The following is a 20275-nucleotide window of genomic DNA, read 5'->3' as shown; positions in this document are numbered from 1 at the left end:
TACAACAGCCTGCTCCCCAGCCCCAATACACACAGACCCTGTCCCCTTGCCCCCATACACCCACGGCCTGCTCCCTAGCCCGCCATACACCCACTGCCTGTCCCTTTGCCTCCATACACCCACAGCCTGCTCCCCAGCCCACCATACACCCACAGCCTGTCCCCTTGCCCCCATACACCCACAGCCTGTCCTCTTGCCCCCATACACCCACGGCCTGCTCCCTAGCCCGCCATACACCCACAGCCTGTCCCCTTGACCCCATACACCCACAGCCTGTCCCCCACCCTAATACACACAGACCCTGTCCCCTTGCACCCATACACCCACAGCCTGTCCCCCGCCCCCATACACCCACAGCCTCCCCCCCATACACACAGAGCCTATCCCCCAGTCCCCATACATCCACAGCCTGTCCCCTGCCTCCATACACACAAAGCCTGTCCCCAGTCCCCCATACTCCCACAGCCTGTCCCCAGCCCCCCATACACACACAGTCCATGCACTTCCCCCAGAGCCCCACCCGGTCAATGGCAACATACAGTTAGGTTGGTCAGACAATGGAGCAATTTGCTGGGAGGGTTGAATAGGCCCCGTAGAGTAGAGGCCTGCCACCATGGTACCCCACTGCCTGAACTGGGGCAGCATGTCACCCTCAGATGGCAAAGGGCCCCAGCATGCCCTTTCCTGTCCTCTGAGCTGGGGTTTGATTGCTCTGCCTTGGTAGTGTGGCACATGCCATGTGCTGCACACGCACATACCCAGAAGTGTTCCCGGCCTGCTGCAAAGAGCTGGCAATGTGAAAAGAGACAGCCCAAAGGAGGGGCCAGGATACAGCAAACATCAGGGACAGGGGAAAGCAGACAGGGCAGGGCAAGGCAGGTGTTTACTTTCTAAAACACATGAACTAGCCTCAACTGCCCAGGGACCTGGCAAGTTAGCTCCTGCGCTCTGTCCCACTTTCCTCCTCGCATGCATGCACAGAGCTCTGCTGATGCCCTGAAACCCCAACATCCCATGGGCATTATTTCTGTTCTGGGTTCCCCCACTCCTCCAGCTCTGCCAGTGTCACTCAATCCTGGTCTGCAGTTCCCTTGCTGTTCCAGCCCTGGGAATCTCCCAAGCAGGGACTGTAGCTAGCCCTTCGCTGTGCAATACTTTGCCACTCAGATACTACTTCCTCTTGGGAACCAGAAGGATGGACTGGCTAGCTGGGCTATCAGAACTAGGACTCGACTCACAGAAACCCACTGACACAAGAGCTCTTCTGCTCTGGCAGAGTCCTATACAAAAAGGACCCAGTAAGAGAGCTGAGCAGGTTGCTACTGGACTGCTGTGCCCAGATCAGAGGAAAGAGCCCATTGTTTTATCTGCACGGGGCTGGCACCTTTAACAAATACACACCCCTGCCTCGCCAGCCCTTGCACAATGACTCAGCCCCTGAGCAGCAGCTGCGCTGGGGAGGTCTCATTACTGTACAGGCTCTATCTATGACCAGTTGCTAGAATCTGCAACGATGGAGCCTCAATAAACCATCCAAACTAACCAGCAATGGGCCAAAGAAGGGAATCGGGTCTGATTTGTCTTGTCCAAACCTTGCTTTGGAGTGTGTGTTCACCTGTCCACTCCTCGCAGAGGGGCCAGCCCATGACGTAGGCCTCGCTTTTGCCTCATGTGGTTCAGAAAGTATCCCAGGCCTGGAGTGGTGCCCAGGCCCTGCCCAGCACAGAGGTGGATTTCCCCTTTGTTCGCTCATCACATTGGGGGTCCCAGTTATTAGTGAGGTTCAGATGCGTTTGTGACAGGGAGAGTGTATTTTTCCTTGTACCTTGACAGCAAGGCTCCCAGCGGCAAGTGTGGGAAGCTCTGGCTGAGGTGCAAGGTGGAGCTGTCCGCATCTTAGCCCATGGAATGGAAGCCAAGTGCAGAGGCAGGGCTGAAATCCCATCTCCAGTTAAGTCAATGGGAGTCACAGGCTGTCCCCAGTGCTTCCCCAGGCCGAGAGAGGGGAAGGGCACTTGGGAGAAACAAGCTGCTTCTTGTCTCCACTGGACGGTGATTTTAAAAAAAGCAAATTCTCCAAGATTGCCAGTGTGCTCCCATGGTTCTGAACAGTCAGGCTGCAGCTGGAGGGGCCAAATTCTGCTTTCAGTGATAGTGATGTGAATCCAGTCACTAGCCCCCTTGGATTAGCCCTGGGGATACCCTGGTGCAAAGGAGAGCAGAATGTGATGCATTCACATGGGCTGAGAGCCTCAGCTGATGAGGCACTGCTGGGAGGAAGCTTTCAGCATCAGCAAGAGTCTTTCCCATATAAATCCTGTGAAGAAAAAGGACAATTTGTTGGGCTGTTCATTTCCACTTCTAAACTCAGATCCTGCTGCATTGTTTGGTAGAAGTTGGTGTTACCTCTGGAGACCAAGTACAAAGGAGGTTTGGAACGGACTTGAATTTCCCTTTAGTATAGAGGTCCACACATATTAATTTCTGATCTGGGTGTTAAAGCGACTTCCATTTTCCAATCACTACACTGTAAATGCACATGAAAACGTGCACGCGCACACACACGGACACATGGGTTACTACATGCATGCTCACACACAAGCTACCATATGTACATATGTAATCACACACAGACAAGCTTTCTCACACACAAACCACCCTAATAGGCAGTCAGGAGCATAATTTTTCCTCTAATTACATATTCAGCACTTCTGAGAAAATGAGATTTTGGTAATTCAATTGGATTGAGAAGCAGGGCTATAATAAAATGAAATTTGCAACAATTGCACAGTTAAATTAGTTAAATGGAGAGGAAGGAGCTGTGGAAAATTGACCCCTCGATCTCCTAAAGACTAATCAGACATTTGAACTGAGTTGTGCTAACAAAGCCCTCGGGCTGTTGCAGAGACAGTGCGAATGAGAGAGAATCACAGGGACAGGGAGTGTGTGGGGAAGAGAGGTTGAAAAAAAACGACAGAGCCTGGTGGGTCCTGGAGCCCAATGCAGGGCTGAGGAGGGGATTTCACTGTTTTACATAAGAGGGCAGTTTCCTTCCATCCTGTCCTTCGGTCACTGCTTTATCCAGTCCCCTCTGGCCCGGTGGTGCCCACATTCTGCCCTGGCTGCAGGGTTCTCAGGAACCAGGATTAGTCATGCTCTTGAGCCCGGGCAGTGAGCATTGCTAACCCATGTGAAGTGACTGCGGAGTGAGAAGGGCTAGGTTCAAATGGGGCTCTCTCGGGAGCAGAGGGGAGTTGTTGCAGGGACCATTCCAAGAGCACCACTGGGGGAACTGCAGTCACAGCCATTTGGGAAGGATGCTCTCTGCAACGTGGACCCAGGATCCCCAGCCAGGAGCCAGCCTGTCAGGCAGAGTAGCAGGGACAAGTTGTCTGCACAACAGGCCTTTCCTTGAGTCTCTTGCCTGCTTTCTGCCTGCCCTGGCCCCTCAGCAGCCCGAGGCTCCTGGCTCTGGGGGGCTCAGTCCATTTCCTTCCCAGGCTCCCAAACTTTCCAGCATGTCAGCAGTGAGAGGAGGAACAGGGCTGTGGCTCCCAGAGCAGCAGCTCCGATTCATCACCATGGCAGCCCTGATTGGAATGGAGAGGTGATCAATAAGTAGCGAGAAGGTGTCAGCGTCAGGGATTCTTCCACGTCAGGATTTATGAAGGGAAAGGCGTGGGGTTTGGGGAGAGCGGGCTCTGAAAATGCTGAGGTTGGAGCTGGGCAATTCACTCTATTAATGTGATCAAATTACAGCGGCAGCGGAAGCCAGACACAGGTGAGCAGGGAGGGGCCAGGCAGGCCACACTCTCTGTGTCCTTGCTGCTGAGGCTGAAGGGGCTGGGTGGAGGGAGAGACCCCTCAGCTTTGGCACATGTCCTGACAGAGAGGAGACGTGCCCTGAGTCACCCTCGAGCATGCAGGTAACACCTCCATTCCCTGTCTAGCCTCCAGGCCTGTGCATGGTCCGTGGGTCATGAGCACAGAGAGCCGCATTCCTGCCTACTGTGGCAGGGACCAGTGGGTGTAACTGGGGGACAAGATGAAGAGACTGTGGGGACAGTCACAACTATACACAATTCAAATTGCTAATGCACCCCTGCAACCAGAAACAACCCCACAGTCACAATCACAAACATAGAAGCTCACTAACAGTCAGACTCACATTGAAGCACAATTCCAGCCACAGCTGCAGTCAGACACAACCACACACGCAGTCATACCTATGCACTGATGCTTATTATCACTCTCCAGAGATTCTTTGCCTGAGTTGCGGGGTACAGAAAGCCAGTAGGAACAGGGGGCCACCCTGAGAAGAAATCCCTGCTGGCAGAAAGGGACCTGCTGATGGCAGTGCAGAGGCCAGTGGCATGGGATCAGATACAAAATAATTAGTTTAAATATTTGTCTTGCTATTTTTTTAAACAAGAAAGAGAAAGGCAAGTTTCTCATTTGCAAGTTAATTAGCCTAACTAGCTTTAATTAAGAGCTCCCCATATAATGCAGATCACAAATTAACTGCCACCATCGCCTGCTCCTTCCCATTTTTTGGTTTAATACAGCACAGTACAGACACGGTGACAGAGAGAAAACAAGAGAGGGTATCAGTCTGAAGGGGCCTGCCTGCCAAGCCCCTTAAAGCAGCCCCAGGCTCGCTCAGACCAGCCAGAGTCCAGGGTTCCCCATACCCTGACTTTGCCCTTTCCCACTGTTTCCGTTAAACACCCACAGATAAACCTTATCCCGAGTTCTCAGCTCCTCTCAGCCTGGCTGCTCTATACACAGACTTCGGACTGACTTCCTGGTATTGGGTCCGAAACCTTCCTGGACTGGAGTGCAGGGCCGCTGCAACCATTTAGGCGACCTAGGCAGCTGCCTAGGGTGCGGGCATTTGGGGGGTGCCATTTTCTTTGGCAGTGACCGCGGCGGCCAGATCTTCGGCTGCCCCGGTAGCCGCCAGCATTTAGGCGGAGGGAGCTGGGGCAGGGGAGCGCGGGGAGGGCCGCCTGCAGCAAGTAAAGGGGGGGGCCAGCCCTTACTTGCTGCAGGTGGCCCTCCCCACCCCAGCTCACCCCTGCCCCGCCTCCTCCCTGAGCACGCAGCGGCTGCTTCACTTCTGCCGCCTCCCAGGCTTGGGGCACCAATCAGCTTAGGTGCCACAAGCCTAGGAGGCAGGAGAAGTGAAGCGGCGTGCTCGGGGTGCTCGTGCACGGAGCAGGGGTGAGCTGGGGCCAGGGTGGGGGAGCTGCCATAAGGAGGGTGCCTCAGGGCAGAGGGAGGGGAGCTGCTGCAGGGGGCGGCATCTCATGGCAGAGGGAGGGGAGCTGCTGCGGGGGGGAGCGCCTCAGGGCAGGGGCGCGGGGGGGAGAGGATGCAAGGTGGAAGTTTCGCCTAGGGCGTGAAACATCTTTGCACCAGCCCTGCTGGAGTGGGGTGCAACGTGAACCCAGCACTTCAGGCTGAGGGATGCAAGGGCTTGGCCTCTTTTGCTGAGACATGGACTCACACAGCGAGGGAGACTGTAGGGCAGGAAACCAACCCAAGTCAACTCAACCTGTAGGTCAGTCCTCAGGTTCAGGGGAATGAGTGAACAAGTGATGGGCAGGTGGGGAAGGGTTCTCCCCTAACCTGAGCCGGATGGAGAAGCGAGCATGTCAGCAGCACAGTGGAAGAGCAGCAATTCCTACACCCGACGCTCCAAACGACCACCTCCCTGCCCACTGTGGATCCATCAACAAAAAGGTGGCTCCTCCGTCCCCCAACAGAAGATGATGGTGGCTTCCTGCTCCAGCACGGAGGTCTCCCTGCAAGGTTTCTTTGCTTGTATATTCTCAATTAACCCTCTCACTGGAGGCCTCTTGTCACCCATCCCTGGCATCCCTTGGTCAGCCCAGCAGCTGGGAGATATATTAGTGAGGCCACCGCCCTGTCTGGAAGCAGCTTGCACAGTCCCAAGCAGCAGCCAGGGCTCTGCAGCCTATATCTGGATGCTGTTCTGAGCAGCAGGGTCCAGACTGACAGCTCTGCAGCCAGAGCGGGTGGGGGGCTGGGAGATGAATGAAAGGCCTGTCAGTAAACCCAGAATTTATTGGTGCCTGAAAGTAGTGAAGCAGCTGGTGATAGATGGAAAAGGACAAACTACCGAAATACTTCAGCCCCTTCAGTAAATGACAGTCAGCCAGCAGAGATTCATGGGGTGCCAATAGCCCCTCCCCATCACTTCCTGCTGCTCACAGCTGGACAGAGGATCAGGAAGGCAGCAGCAGTGGGAGTGAAGCAGCCAGGACAGGACCTCCGTGCCCTAGACTAGAGACCGAGCGGAGCTGGGCTTCTTTGCTGGCTGGGGTTAAATTCTTTCCACTGGCCCCATCGAGGCCCTGCTCTGATTCTGTTCTAACCAATGTTGGTTAGAGCTCCAGTGAGCATCCCGGGGGGAATGCAGGGCTGCACTGGTTGGGCAGATATTCTTTGGAGTGACTCAGGTTTCACTCTTCTCTCTGCAAGTGGGGCAGGGGCTTGTGTGGCTGAGGGGGCTGGAGGAGGGCCCTGGGTCCCTGGAGGGGATAAGTGCAGCCCTTCAGAACTTCACCCTCACTCCCCTGCGTTTATTCAGGGCTCACATCCCCAAGGCCAGCAGGGCTACAGAGGCTCGTGCAAAGCCTCGCAGTGCCGTCACCCCGCAAACGTGCCCCAGCCTCTCACACAGTGTCACACACACAGACCCTCATGACTGTGGTACTGTATTTACAAAGCAGGCAGTTGCCCTAGGGGCAGGAAATGCCCCTGGAATGGGTGGGATGAATTTCCTAGTTTGCCTAGGGCAGTCAATTCCCAGCCCTGGGCAGAGTCACAGCTACCCCTAACTGCAGTCACATCATCTTTGCTGGGTTGCACAGTAACCAGCCAATCCTCAGTCCCTGCCCACCTTCCACCACGCAATAAAGGAAACAGATGTTGCACAGCGCTGAGAAACAGCAGCAATCATGTCAGTTTATGTGTCATTTTCTACTTGGGTAATGTGAGCAGTGACGAATCGCTGCTCACAGACAAGAGGAAAATCTTGACAAAGTGCTGCAAGCCCAGCACTTCAGCAAGAGGGAGACGGAGTGGCCAGGCCTGCTCCCCACCCCGTCCACCGATGAGCCTCCAGCAGGGAGAAAGAAACACCACTAATCAAACCCGGCCATGAACCTCCTGTGGGATCCCAGGGCTGTGGGAGGGCAGCCGGACAGGGGGATGGGAGCCTGCTAGGGGAAACCTGTTATGGTACTAACGCTGCCAGAAGCCCTATGTGGTTCTTGAGGACCCTCTTCCTCTCACCTCCCAGGACCTCACCAGAGGCTTGAGGTGATTGTCTTCCATCAGTGAGGAGCGAGAACGAGCGGCCAGCAGCAGGGCAGGAATGGGCTCCAAGGCCTGAGCTTCCCCAGGGGAAAGAGGGCAGGCCCCAATCCAGGCACTGGACTCGCCCTTGGAATCCAAGCCAGGCTCCAGCCGTGGGCCATAGGCATTGGCGTTCTACACAACCAGAGGAGGCAGCCTGGGCTCTATCCCTATTTACTCCTGAGGCCAGTGAGGATGGGAGGCCTCGGGGCTCCAGAGGGACATCTGAAGGAGCAGCATGTAGGGGCTTCAAAAGGAATCTCTGGGTGGCTGGAAGAATGATGGCTGTGACTCAGCATCTCCATGCCTCAGGTTCAACAGGAAACAGGAATATCCTGAAGGTGCCTCAGGGATGTGGAGGAACTATCAGGCAGCGGTGCTCGGCAATGCTAGCAGACAGGATGGGTCCCCAACCCTCTCCATCTGCACCCTCCCGGGCCTTCTACTGTGTAAAAACTGAACACATAAGTCAGGCTCTAAAAGCAAAAGCTCTTGCAGCATCAGCCTGGCACTAGTGGGGCTGTCAGAGCATCCTGATACCGCCTCTGTGAACTCCTTCCTCAGGCTGGCTCTCATTCCTGTACTTGCCTCACTCTAGTTAATAGGTTCTTGGTGCCAGGGATTGCATTTCAGCAGCACTGCTTACACAAAGGCTTGGAGTGAATCCTGCTGATTCTGTGCAAACCCAATTTGTAATGTATGTGCCGCTCCGGCAGAGCGAAAGGCCCTTTGGGTTGCCAGGCCCTGGCTCTGAGCTGGAAGGGGATCTCCGGGAGCCAGATGCGCCAGCTGGAAGCTACCAGAGAGGCAAAGAACATGCAGGTCTGGGGTGGGCAGGGTCTCGGAATGGGCTTTAGGAAATGCCTCCCACCCCCCTGCAGTCAGCCTCAGAAATGAACTCCTACAGCAGGCTCTAATGCAACCCCTCCCTCCCACTGAGCCTGGTGCTCCTGCTTTTCTGGGGCCAGTGGCAGATTTAGAGTTAGTGGGGCTCCCAACCCTGTGCTCAGCTTCATGTTTGGGGCTCCTCCTTGGGCCCCAGCCAAGAAAAAGAACATTCTCCCTTATCTGCCCCTGCCTCCGTTTTTCATTCTTTTTTTCTTCGTCCTCCTCCTATAAGTAATAGGCAGTAAATGAAAATAAAGTGAGGTACCTTGACTGGTTTTGTAATCTAACTTATTTTTTCACAAACCACTTGAAACTCGCTAAGGGTCTCAGCAGACACTTAATGATCTTTCCAAACATTGTTTATACCGTTAGCTAACTATTGTAAACTGCTTTGGATAAGAGCGCTTTATAAAAAAACAATGTAGAAAAACGTTGGGGTGCAGGGTCTGGCCAGGACTTAGGGTGAGGGAGGGGGCTCAAGGCTGGGCAGGAGGTTGAGGTGTGGAGCTCTTACCTGGGGCAGCTTCTGTTTGGTGCAGGGGTATAGGTTGGGACGTGGGGGAGTGTAAGAGTCAGGGAGGGCAAGGGGTTGAGGGCATGTGAGGGGGGTGCAGGAGGTGTGGGCTGGGGTTGTGGGGGTGCTCCCAGCCCCCTGTCCCACCCCAGCCCCCTGCCCTGAGTGGCTCAAGGCGGGAGGGGGGGGGGAATATGTGCAGGGGCCCTGCCTTTGTTCCGCGCTGCCCTGATTCCATCCCCTTCTCCAAGGCCCTGCCCCCACCTCCCCCAGTGCACTGAGACCCTGATCCTCCCCCTCCCTCCTGGAGTGCTGGGAGGGGTGGGAACGTGGCAGGCTCAGGGGAGGAGGCAGGGAAGAGGTGGAGGAGGGGGGAGCTAGGCTGCCAGTGGGTGCAGAGCCTGAAGCAGGAGCCCCAGGACCCGGCAGGACCAAGCTTCTGCCCCCACAGCTGCCCAGCCCTGGGGCTCCCTGTTGTTGAGGGGCCCCGTGCCAGGGCACCCTGTGTTTTACAATAAATCCATCTCTGTCTGTGGCTGTGTGTTAACTGGAGTTAACTCCAGTGTTGCCCCTAGCTCAAGCCCTGTCCAGACACAAACCCCTTAGTGTGTGTGGGGGGTGGGGGGGGAATGCTTTTATGTCACGCTGTCTAGGCTCCAGCTCAAGGTGGCTGCTAGCGCAATCATTCCAAGCAGTAATCCAGCGGGTCAGATAATCCTGCTGTGTGGTTGCTCTCGCTAGGTAACCTTAGAGCACTTAACTCAAGTGCAGACAACTCCAGTTAACTCTACAGTGAAAATACAGTCTCAGACACATCCTAGGTGCTCAGAGGCCTCCAAGGCCTGAATCACTTCAAGGGACATTTCAGGTCCCTTGCTGCCTCCTCTTCCCATTTCCCGCTCACCCTGCTTGAGTGGCCTAGGTCTCAAGCCCTGCCGCAGACCACCTAATTCCAGCTGGGTGGGTGCAGGTGCTGCCTGTGCTCTCCTAAGCCGTTCTCCTGACATGCTCAACAAGGCATGGGACTCCACTTGCTCCCCAACATGGCAGTAATCTATGGCATGCTTTGTTAAACACCAACATACTGGAATGGCAGCAAGACACGTTCATGGTCCCAGCTGGGACACCCTTCCTTCCTGGATTCATAGATTCATAGACTCTAGGACTGGAAGGGACCTCGAGAGGTCATCGAGTCCAGTCCCCTGCCCTCATGGCAGGACCAAATACTGTCTAGACCATCCCTGATAGACACTACAACCTACCGAAATATCCCAGAATAGATCAACCTCCCAGCAAGAGCCAGTGTAACACTCGACAGTAGGAACTGCTAATGGCCAACTAAATCCTCTGCCTGCAGTCAAGGCCTATGCTCTGCATCCTAGAACACTAAAAACGCTCCATCCCCGATGAAACTTAGATACGAAAAGATCAGTCCCCGTCAGTCTCTTTTCCAAAATAAATAAACCAATCTTCAGCCTTCCTCAAGGTCATGTTCTCAAGACCTTTAATCATTCGTGCTTCTTCTCGACCCTCCCAATCTCCACATCTTCTGAAAGCGGTCCAGAACTGACACAATACGCCGGTTGAGGCCTAACACGCAGACAAGCGAAAGAAACTTCGTGTCTGTTACAATACACCGTTAAGCATCCCAGAACACGTTTGCTTTTTGCAAACAGATCACTGTGACTCAATTAGCTGGGTCCATGACCCACATCCTTTCTGCCCAATCCCTCCGAGACAGCCTCCAGCTATGTGAAACCTATGGTTCCTTCCAAGTGAATATGGCATTGCTGTATGAACTTCATCCTGTACCTAAGACCATTCCAATTGTCAACCATTTGAAAGTTGACCCGTCCCCAAAGCAGTTGCCAATCCCTCCAGTTGGATGCCCACACTTAATAAGTCACTCGAGCCACACAGTAGGTTGATGAAAGAAGAACGAGACCGTCCAACAGACCCTGGAACCCCACTGTTACTCCACAGGCATGGAACATTATAACCACTCCGAGTAACGCCAGCCATTATGCACCCACCTTAGGAGCCCAACTAAATGTATGCCTAGGAATCGATAAAGGAATATGCGAGACTGTACAAATGCCTTACGAAAGCTGAGGTATAAGCCAATCCACGCGCTCCGACCACAGACTCGTTATCCTATCAAAGAAGGGGGAGCTATCGATGTTGACCCACTGTCTTTACCCTCCTCCCACATAACTACACCGCTTCACCCCCTCGCCAACCCTCTACCCCCATATCCATCCTGGCATTCCTACTACCTACCCTACCTCCATGCAAGATTCGTTAATTTTGCTCATGATCCCTGGCACAGAAGTAAATAACTGCGTAGTTCCTGGCTTTTTAGTCCCTTTTATAGATGGCACTAAATGCCCTTCCAGTCGTCTGGAATCTCCCCATCTCCCGAAATCTTCTCTTGCCATAATTCCAAAGAAATGAGGCTCAAACTCCCTATCACCTCCTGAGTAATCTAGGACACTCACACCGGGTGACGTGCAAGCACTAACCTTGCTAAGGATTAACTTCTTTTTAGTTATCTCTAAACCTACCCCTCCAAAGCATCACTAGTAGACACCGTTCAGACTTCTCAGTGAAGACCGAAACAAAGAAGTCATTAAGCATCTCTGCCATTTCCAAGTTTCCTGTTACTGTTTCTTCCTCCTCACTGAGCAGTGGGCCTACCCTGTCCTTGGTCTTCCTCTTGCTTCTAATGTATTGATAAAAATACTCACTCATGTGTCTTGCGCCTCCATTAGCATTACCGACCCATCATGCACTTAGCAACGTTCAGCTCTGCCTGCACATGCCCATCCCTGATCCGTGTACTCACCCATTTGCATACACTCTTATGCACAGACCTGCATCAGACAAACTTCGTATGCACATACACATCTGTGTTCATCTACACAGCCGCCTCCTGTGTACACTCCCCCATGCTCAAATACACATATACACACACTGCTTTTCACACACAAGTTCACATCTAGACCCCATGCTAGAGATGTGCTAAGAGTTGTTATTATTCATGAGCATGGACACAGTTCAGACTGAACGCTAAGCGCGCTATCACTCTTCCAGGTCTTCAGAACACTGGCCTGGCCATTCTGGGGCAGAGCTGGCCCATCTAGCCCAGGATCCTGTATTGGACAATGACCAGCACCGCACACCTGAGGAAAGGCAAGAAACCGCACAGTAGCAGAGGTGGTGAAACCTGCACACACGGAAGTCTCTTCTTAACCTGTTAGAGATTGGCTGAACCTTGAGCTTTAATATCCCTTCCAAGACTTTCAGCATTAGCTATGCTAACTCCAGATATTCTGGATATCCATATTACTGTCCAATCTCACACTGAATCTTGCTAAATTGCTGGCCTCAACAACATCCTGTGGCAGTGAGTTCCATAGCCTGTGTTACGGAAAAAGTATTTTCTTTTATCAGTTTTGAATCAGCCACTTTCCCCATCACTGACCGTCCCCTTGGTCTTGTGTCATGAGACTGGGAGAGCAGCAGCTCCCAGTCCCCCCTCTCTAGACCAGTCCTCCACCTATACACTTTCATCATGTCCCTCTGTATTCATCTCCTTTCTAAAGGAAACAATCTGAATTGACTATTCTCATCTCCCTTCTCTGAGCCCTCTGCACTGTCCTTTCCGGGAAGGGCTGCCAGCACTACACAGAGTATCCAGATGAGGCTGCACCATTGACTTACGGAAGGGCATTAGGATATTTCCCGGATTACTCCATCCCATTCTTTGTGCATCTGAACATCTCGTTTGCTTTTTGGCTGCAGCTACACCTTGAGCAGGTGTGACGTTATTGATATAAAGTGGGACCATATAGAACATGGGTTGCAACCAAGGTTCTGTAGTGGCACCAAATTCTATGTAAAGGGGGTCATATAAGGTGTCTAAGACCAGGTTACGGGTTACTGGTTATGAATTAGGTCGTGGCGTACATCTGCTAGTTAAGTAGAATATTGCGGTAGTCGTATTTTCAAACTGTTCGTACGGAAAAGTCTCAGCAGTGGTGGCATTCGCTAGCCGCTTGATGCCCAGTAAGACCATCAAACTAACATGGACCCAGCAAGAGAACGGATACGCCCATAGCTCACTGGAGGACAGAAACGTGCCATGGACTGCAAACTCCAGTTGCTGAACTTCCACAGTAGGAACAAGGAGGTCTTACACGAATGGAAAGTCTAATTAAGGCGAAAGCCAGCTCCATTTGTCTTCAATCCTCCGTCACCCGGAGGAAAATTTGCTACACACTGAGCCTGCCAAACGACTGAAGACCCATCCAGCGGGGAGTTCGCACAGAGACGGATAACACCTGCAGTTACTCATCACTGCACAACCTGAACCAAGGACTTTGCCATACGTATGTAATGATCATAAACCAATTCGAGCTCCACCTCTTCTTGCCGTTATAAGAAACCTTTAATTAATTCAAAGGATTGCACCTAGCGTCAGTGTGGTAAGAGCTGAGGCACTGCCTGTGGGTGGGCCGTCCCATCACGAGCCAGGAGAGTGTGAGGTCCGACACTATCCGGCCAGGACATCTACACCGAACAATCACGCCCACCGAGCCAGACTAGGATGACCGAGTGGGCTCCACGCACCCACGGGGGGGAGCGGGAAAAACCCTACAACCCCCCATAAACTACATCCCCTGAGTCCTGGACCCACTGATCTGGATTCACCCGTGAGTCACCGGTCCCCATACCGACCGCTTGCTCCTAACATGACACATGTTACCCATTAAGATGAGCGATGTACCTCACTGCTCCCACTAAGACTGACCCCACCCACGTATACTACCGCATGCGACTTACAGACTGTAGGTTACTGAATATGCTAACCCAGTAACAAAACCAGCGTCCCATAACCTGTATGCCGCCGAGGATAATGAATGGACAAGCACAAACTCTGTGACACCGTATGAAATATCTCTAAATAAACATATGACTGGCGGGCTGTCCGCTGGGATCGAAGAGAACCTTTCTTTTACTGGGGTGGTTTCATAACATCTCAGTCCCAGGACGTTGACGGTGGTGTACTGGGAGACTGGAGTGTCTAAGGAAATGATGTGTGACTGCAGCAGCCAGAGGGGTGAACGCGAAGTTTTTGTCTGGCGTGATTGCTTAGAGGGAAAGAACCCAGCCTAGGGCCTGGAGTAGCCCGTGTTGAGCAATGGTTCCTGAAATTGCACCTCAGTTGGGTCCGCCTAGAACCACATGTTCACAGCAAGTCACCACTGAGCGTCGCATGACGCCCAGGTCCTCTCCGACGACACAGCTACTTGGGCTCTGCAGGTTTTATTGCACTGAGGCCGTTGCAACCAGAGGGGAAGGCCGCCTCATCTGGACCTCCCTCTCGCCTGCAGGGTTTCGCTGGACTGGATGGCAGTTCTGTGCAGCTTGGCCGTGGACAGGAGCAGTTATCTGCTGGCCAAAGATCCTAAAGACCCAACACCCCATGTTGTTAAATCACCAGAACCCATTTACAGCTGTCACAGGATGGGTGGTGTTGGAGAGCAGAGTGATTGCACAACCCTCATAGCAGAATCTAACTAGGAAGCCTCATGTCCTGTGTTTTGGTTAATCCCCTGGAGGGAGACAGACAATATCTGAGTTCAAACCCGACCCAACCAACAGGCACGACACCTTCTGTGCCAAACCGGATGGATGTTTCGTGAGCGCCGTGCCAACGAAACACCTTGGCCACTCCACCCCCGAACCACACTGGCAAGCCAAGCATTTGATAAATTGTTGTTTGATGACTGCACCTTCTTTGTTGTAGCATCAAGATCTGAGCGGGGTGGGGAGGAACGGGTCAGGTGGTGGTGTCGAGAAGCTGGGTGGGCATGCGGTTTCTATCACAATGACCTTTTGCTGTTGTAAAACAATCCTGTCCACGAATCAAACAGAATACCGGAAAGAGTCCGGATTATGAAATCGAATCTGGTCACCCAGCACACAGTATAAAATACAAGTACACCTAGACAGGATATTGCAGCAGCAGAGGCCGAAATAGCACTGCTCGGGGAAACTGGTTTATAAATGCTAACATAAAATAGTATTTTAATATTTTTTAATATAACATATTTCTTTGGCCGACTTTCCCTGCTGGTCTGGAGCCCAAGCCACTGCAGCCGAACTAGGGTTAGAACCAGAAAGTACGACCAAAGAGCAGCTGTGTTTGCAAACAAATCAAATAGAAGCAGCAATCAAATGGCACAAAGGCTGGAAAGGTAATGAGATTTAACAAGAAACTATCCAGTGGCTAAGATGTTGCTAGTAATAATGGAACATCTTCTCTCTAAAAATATGAGATTTTTAACCTGACAGCAACCCTCTAGGATAGGGTTTTCCAAACAGCCTGTAGCAATAGCTGCTCCAGTGAGCACCCTGAGCTGATGCCCAGTGTGCTCACTGTGACTCACAGAGTCAGGTCACTTTTAAAAAGGGAGGCGCCTTCTAATGCTTAAACAATCCCTGGGGGTTATTCAGCAGTTAGTTTAGCCCAGGGGTTTTCAAACTGGGGGTCAGGACCCCTCGAGGGGGCCACATTATTACATGGGGTGTCGCAAACGGTCAGCCTCCCTCCCAAAACCTGCTTCACCTCCAGCATTTATAATGCTGTTAAATATATAAAAATGTGTTTTTAATTTACAAGGGAGGGTCACGCTCAGAGGCTTGCCGTGTGACAGGGGTCACCAATACAAACGTTTGAGAACCACTGGCTTAGCCCTTCTGTCAATTAACTCCCTTTAGCCTCTCCAGCCAGCGCAGAGAGGAGTTACTGCACATCATGCCCTGAGCCCAGATTTCCAGAGCTTTCTAATGGTGACCGTGAGGCCTGGAGCCCAGTCTGCACCCCAGGCCAGCAAGATGGCTGTTAAGTGTTCTTTTGTCATGATGTTTAAGACACTTTTTGACAGTGACCGACTCCTCTGTGTAACTTGGCTGAACAATCAGTCTCTCTCCCTATAGCGCTCAGGTTCCCACTGAACAAATTATTATAACCCAGCCTCACTGGAACTCTTGCTCCTACCTTTCCTCATGCTGCCTGCTCTGGGAGAACTCCTCAGACCTGTGTCCAGCTAGTCTGGTTCCTGCACACAATCCTGCACTCAACCAGGGCCCCCAGCATGCACTCTATCAGCCCTTCTTCTCCCAACTTGATCCTGAAAACCCCACCTTGCTGCAATCCCAACCCGGGGAAGTGTGGTTGAGGATTGTGACCCGGAGCCCACGCAGTGCATCAGATGGCTTTGCACCATGCAGAGAGCTGTGTAACAAGGCTACCAGCTGCTGGGAATGAGGAAGGGCAGCACAGCTGCTTCCAAGGAGCTGATCTGAGTGAACCACAAGAAGCATGCAGCTGCCTTTGATGAGCTATTCACAAACACCAAAGACCACACTGCAGCTGGATTTTCCCTGGCATTTAGTTAATACAAGTTTTGCAGACAACTTCATTTTGCGGCTGTCCCATGAAATGTTAGCACTAGAAAAAACATTGGTGCTAAGAAGCCAGAGAAGCATGGTAGGGCTTCTTTATACCAAAACCCCCAAGAAACTGAGCAGTTTTCTGGCTGATAGTGTGTGTGTCCTATTCCTAGGGATTTACGCAAGGAATGTAGGGCTTAGTTCAAATGACTCTCGTGATATGACAGACACGTTTACGGTATGTGCATCTCTGTCTGTTTATAGAGAGCACACACCTTAATGATCCATGCGCATTAGCAACACACCCTAGGAATAGTCACACCCATATGCACAATGACTCTGATTTTCAGAACTGTGGAGTATCTTCAAAATCAAGTCAGTCCTAAAGTCCATCTTCTCTCTCTCTCTCTCTCTTTACACACATACACTATGAGATATACACACGTGTACATATATACACACATATTATAAAGAAGTTAGATCTATCACAGAAACATTATGAATATCTAAGTTATCGTCACCTTCCATGTCCAGCCTTTATGCAAAGATACATTTAAAAAAGAAAAAGAAGTTTAAGCTCATTAATTCCATTGTTTCTGGGTTATGTGCAGGTGAAATATGTCCAGTCTGCCCCTGTAAAGCATAGTTCCATGGCTACGGATGGCATATACACTCGTAGATAGTATTATTATCGTAAGAGTGCTTTGTTCACAGGATTCTTGATGTAATTCACATGTAAAATCCATAGTGAATTTCAGAAACAAACTACTGCTGCACAATAAGTGAACTACTCTATGGTCAGCATCCACAGTGTGCCACATACAGTAGATCCATTACTGTGGACCCAAGCATGACACAGCTGTGTGCTACGAATGGTACTGAGGTGACCTCTGGCTCTTTGGTCCCTTTTCACATGCTTCTTGGGCTATTTTTGGAGTCTCTTTGCCTGCTTCTTGTTGCTACGTTTACCAAAGAGTCCATCCCCAATCCCAAACACAGCCTCCCACCATAGCCAAACACAAGGGAAGAGGAAAGAGATTTGGGCTTGCAGCTCACTATTTGGGTAAAATACCAATGCCAAACTGTGATGAAGTAGGGACTGTCTGTGTGGGGAACGGGAAAGCAGGGGATGTCTGTAGGTGAGGGACAGGTGCTCAGCCGGTAACCTGAGCCCGGCAGGGGGGAGGGGGAAGCTCCTGGGCGGAGGAGAAGGGGAAAGGATTCGGCCGGCGGGAGGAAAGGCAGGACAGTTTGGGTTTGGGGCTGTGGGGCGGAATTCAAGGTATCCTAGCTGGGATCCAAGCACCCTGAACCCCCAGGAGGACTGGATGGAGGAGTCCTGACTGTGCCTGCAAGCTCTGCTGTAACCTGTGTTCCTGTTGTCCAATAAACCTTCTGTTTTACTGGCTGGATAAAAGTCACTGTGGGCTCCAAGCAGAGGGGAGCAGGGCTGGAACCCCCAGACTCCGTGACACAAACCCTCCTTTCTGACCAACATTTCCAAACTGCTGCCTGCCAAAGAGCAAGAGGCTTCTGGGAGAGCAAAACGAGAGAATCCCAATTCAAACGAACAGGGTGATTGAAGGAGCAAGGACTCACTGGGAGCAAATGAGAGGGAGTGACGGAGCCGCAAAGGAGCTGAAAGCCTCTCCTTCTCCCAGACCCTACGTTTCACTTCTGTGCGCTCTTCAGCCACGGCCAGGCAGCAAATCCACCCTACCCAAACCACCTGTTTCCAGTGCATCCTGCATATGTGATGGACGGGGATAGCCACTCCAGTCTCTGGGCAGCTCAGCACAGGCAGCCCAGCGTAGAGGTTTGCAGACTACACAGCTCTAAAATATGAGGGAAAACAGCAGTGCCATTTGTGAAAGGGAGCGAGGAAAAAAGGAATTACATTGAGAAACCAAAAACTCCCATGGCCCCGAAACTAGCTACAAAGTCTAAGAATTCCCCAGGGTGCTGCCCTCAGACATTGAACAAAGCTCTCCAGTGACCAGTGGGAATTTTGGGACATTTTTCGCTTGATGCCAAATGCCCAAGCTTCATGCCTGGAGAGCAGAGCAGGAAGTCCCGTGGAGTCTCCTGGACAGGAAGGAGAGGTTGAGATTTAAATACAAAGCCCCTCAGGCTCTCCCTAAGCCTCTCTGTCCAGTCTGAAGAGCAGCTCCTGTCGCTTGGCCTCTCATGGCTTTCTAGTATTCGCACACAGTCACAGCTCAGAGCTTTGCCTAAAGCATGTATGCTTCTTTCACCAGCAGTAACCCCACGTTTTTCAGAATCCCCCCTTTCTAATGAATGCTGGAATTAGAAGCCAGGCTCTAATGCTGCTCTACTCTCTAGCCTGGGCACATTTTGGTACTGAGCCAACTCAGACCAAGAGTTTTAAAGTTTTTACAGTTTTTTAAAGAAATGAAACAAATGCAACCTCCCCATACAAGAGCTTAAGCCCAACAAATGGAACCCCTGGCCCTCAGGTGCCAGCTTGCAGGTGAGATGCGCAGGCCATGCAGAGAGGGCAGGTAGGAGGTTATGAATTTAACTACTCAAAGCACAATGGGAAGGTTAGCCTGGCTGGGACACATGGTTTTTGACACTGCAAAGAGGCTTTTGAAGAGAACACTTCCTCTCCCGAGCAGCGGTTCCCAGGGATCACCAGGTGGGGAACTCACAGCACCAGGACCAACAGACAAGCTGAGAACAGAACCAAGACACAGGAAACCCCAGTGAGAAGTTAAGAAGCTAACTAATGCACAGGGGAATTCTGCAGCTCTGAGATGGTATCAGGAACTGCCCAAAGTCCTGGCATTCTCCTGAATAAACTAGACCTACTGAGATGCATCTGTGAGCCTCTGTATGAGCACCTGAAACACCCTGATGTATAGTTAATGCTATTTGTGTCTCATACACACATATATGTGTACGGCACGTGTGTGTAATAGATTTCTCTCTTTCCTGCTTCTTCCTGTATGTCATCCACACTATGCAGATCCTGTATTTCTAAAAGTTGAGTGTAAATGATTTCTCCTCATTGCTGATGCTGAATAGCAGCTGCGAGGAAGCAAAAGTGCTGGACTCTGCATTTCGCACTGTGCCAGCAGCTCAGCCCCTGGTCAGGCACAGAACCCTGGCACGCAGCAGAAACCTCAACAGAATAACTAGAGAACCAAAAAATGACACTCCCAATCAAAGAACAAAGCAAGTAAGCTGCCCAGGTGCCAACCCCCGTGCGGATGAGCTGGAAATGGCCTATCACGGGGTGGGAGGAAGAGGTTCAGCTCTGACCTTTAGGTCAGTGGGTGCTGGCCAGAAAGCACGTGCAAGCGTCCTAGCAAAAACCCAAGAAGGGGGTCACTTACCTGCGGGAGGTAGAGAAAGGCTGGAGGGCAGGGGAGAGAGTGAGGAAGCATGCCTGAGTTGGAGATAAGGAGGCAGCCCGAGTTAGCCATGGAGCACAGCATGTGTTGACAGGTAGCCGTGGAGCTGCTTGCAGTCAGTTTTGTCCTCTTCTATCCACTCTGCTTATTCTCCTTTTTCCTTTCTCTCTCTCCCACTCAGTGCTTTTCCTCTTCCTCTGTCCCCTCCCCTCCCCCTTGTGGTGCTATTTGAGAGGATACATCTGAGGAACACTTGCCTTGCCCTCTGCTCTTACAATGAAGGAACAATGCTCGGCTATTTACTTTGGTGCCATTAGACACTGGCACTGAATGAATGGTCTGCAAAGGAGGGGGGGCTGAAAGGAGGGGAGGAGAGAGAGAGGGTGAGGGAGTGAAAGAGAAAGGGGTGGGAGGTGGAGTAGGAGGGGGAGTCCCCTGTGCATTCAGACATCAGACTGAGCTCTGTATAAAATGAAGAGAATCCATAATGACATGAGAACAGCTGATCCCGCACTTAACTCCTCCGATGCTGCAGCGCATTTGCAGACTGTTCTCCCCACCTCCTCCTTTCCTTCACAGACCTGAGACAAATATGCTGCCGGGCTGGTTTTATGCTTGGCTGGGGAATCGGGTGGGACGGAGCTGGCCT

General features: G+C 51.9%; 1 protein-coding gene across 20 annotated transcripts in view; it reads right to left on the bottom strand.

The window, feature by feature from the left end:
* RBFOX3 (RNA binding fox-1 homolog 3) overlaps window positions 1-20275 on the bottom strand; it is a 408389-nt gene that overhangs the window by 75013 nt on the left and 313101 nt on the right. For 2 of the 20 annotated variants that reach the window (XM_032799128.2, XM_032799129.2), the window contains exon 1: window positions 19609-19899. The exons of 13 other annotated variants lie outside the window; for them this stretch is intronic. In XM_032799128.2, the coding sequence (XP_032655019.1) occupies window positions 19609-19710 (102 nt within the window). In that variant the 5' untranslated portion in view covers window positions 19711-19899. Of the gene's footprint in view, window positions 1-19608; window positions 19901-20275 lie in introns of those variants that run through there. 5 more of the 20 variants (XM_032799131.2, XM_032799139.2, XM_032799135.2 and 2 more) reach the window with 4 other exon arrangements.

The sequence above is a fragment of the Chelonoidis abingdonii genome, chromosome 13 (assembly GCF_003597395.2).
Source record: "Chelonoidis abingdonii isolate Lonesome George chromosome 13, CheloAbing_2.0, whole genome shotgun sequence".
Classification (NCBI taxonomy): domain Eukaryota; kingdom Metazoa; phylum Chordata; order Testudines; family Testudinidae; genus Chelonoidis; species Chelonoidis abingdonii.
This window is presented reverse-complemented; position numbering and strand designations above follow the sequence as displayed.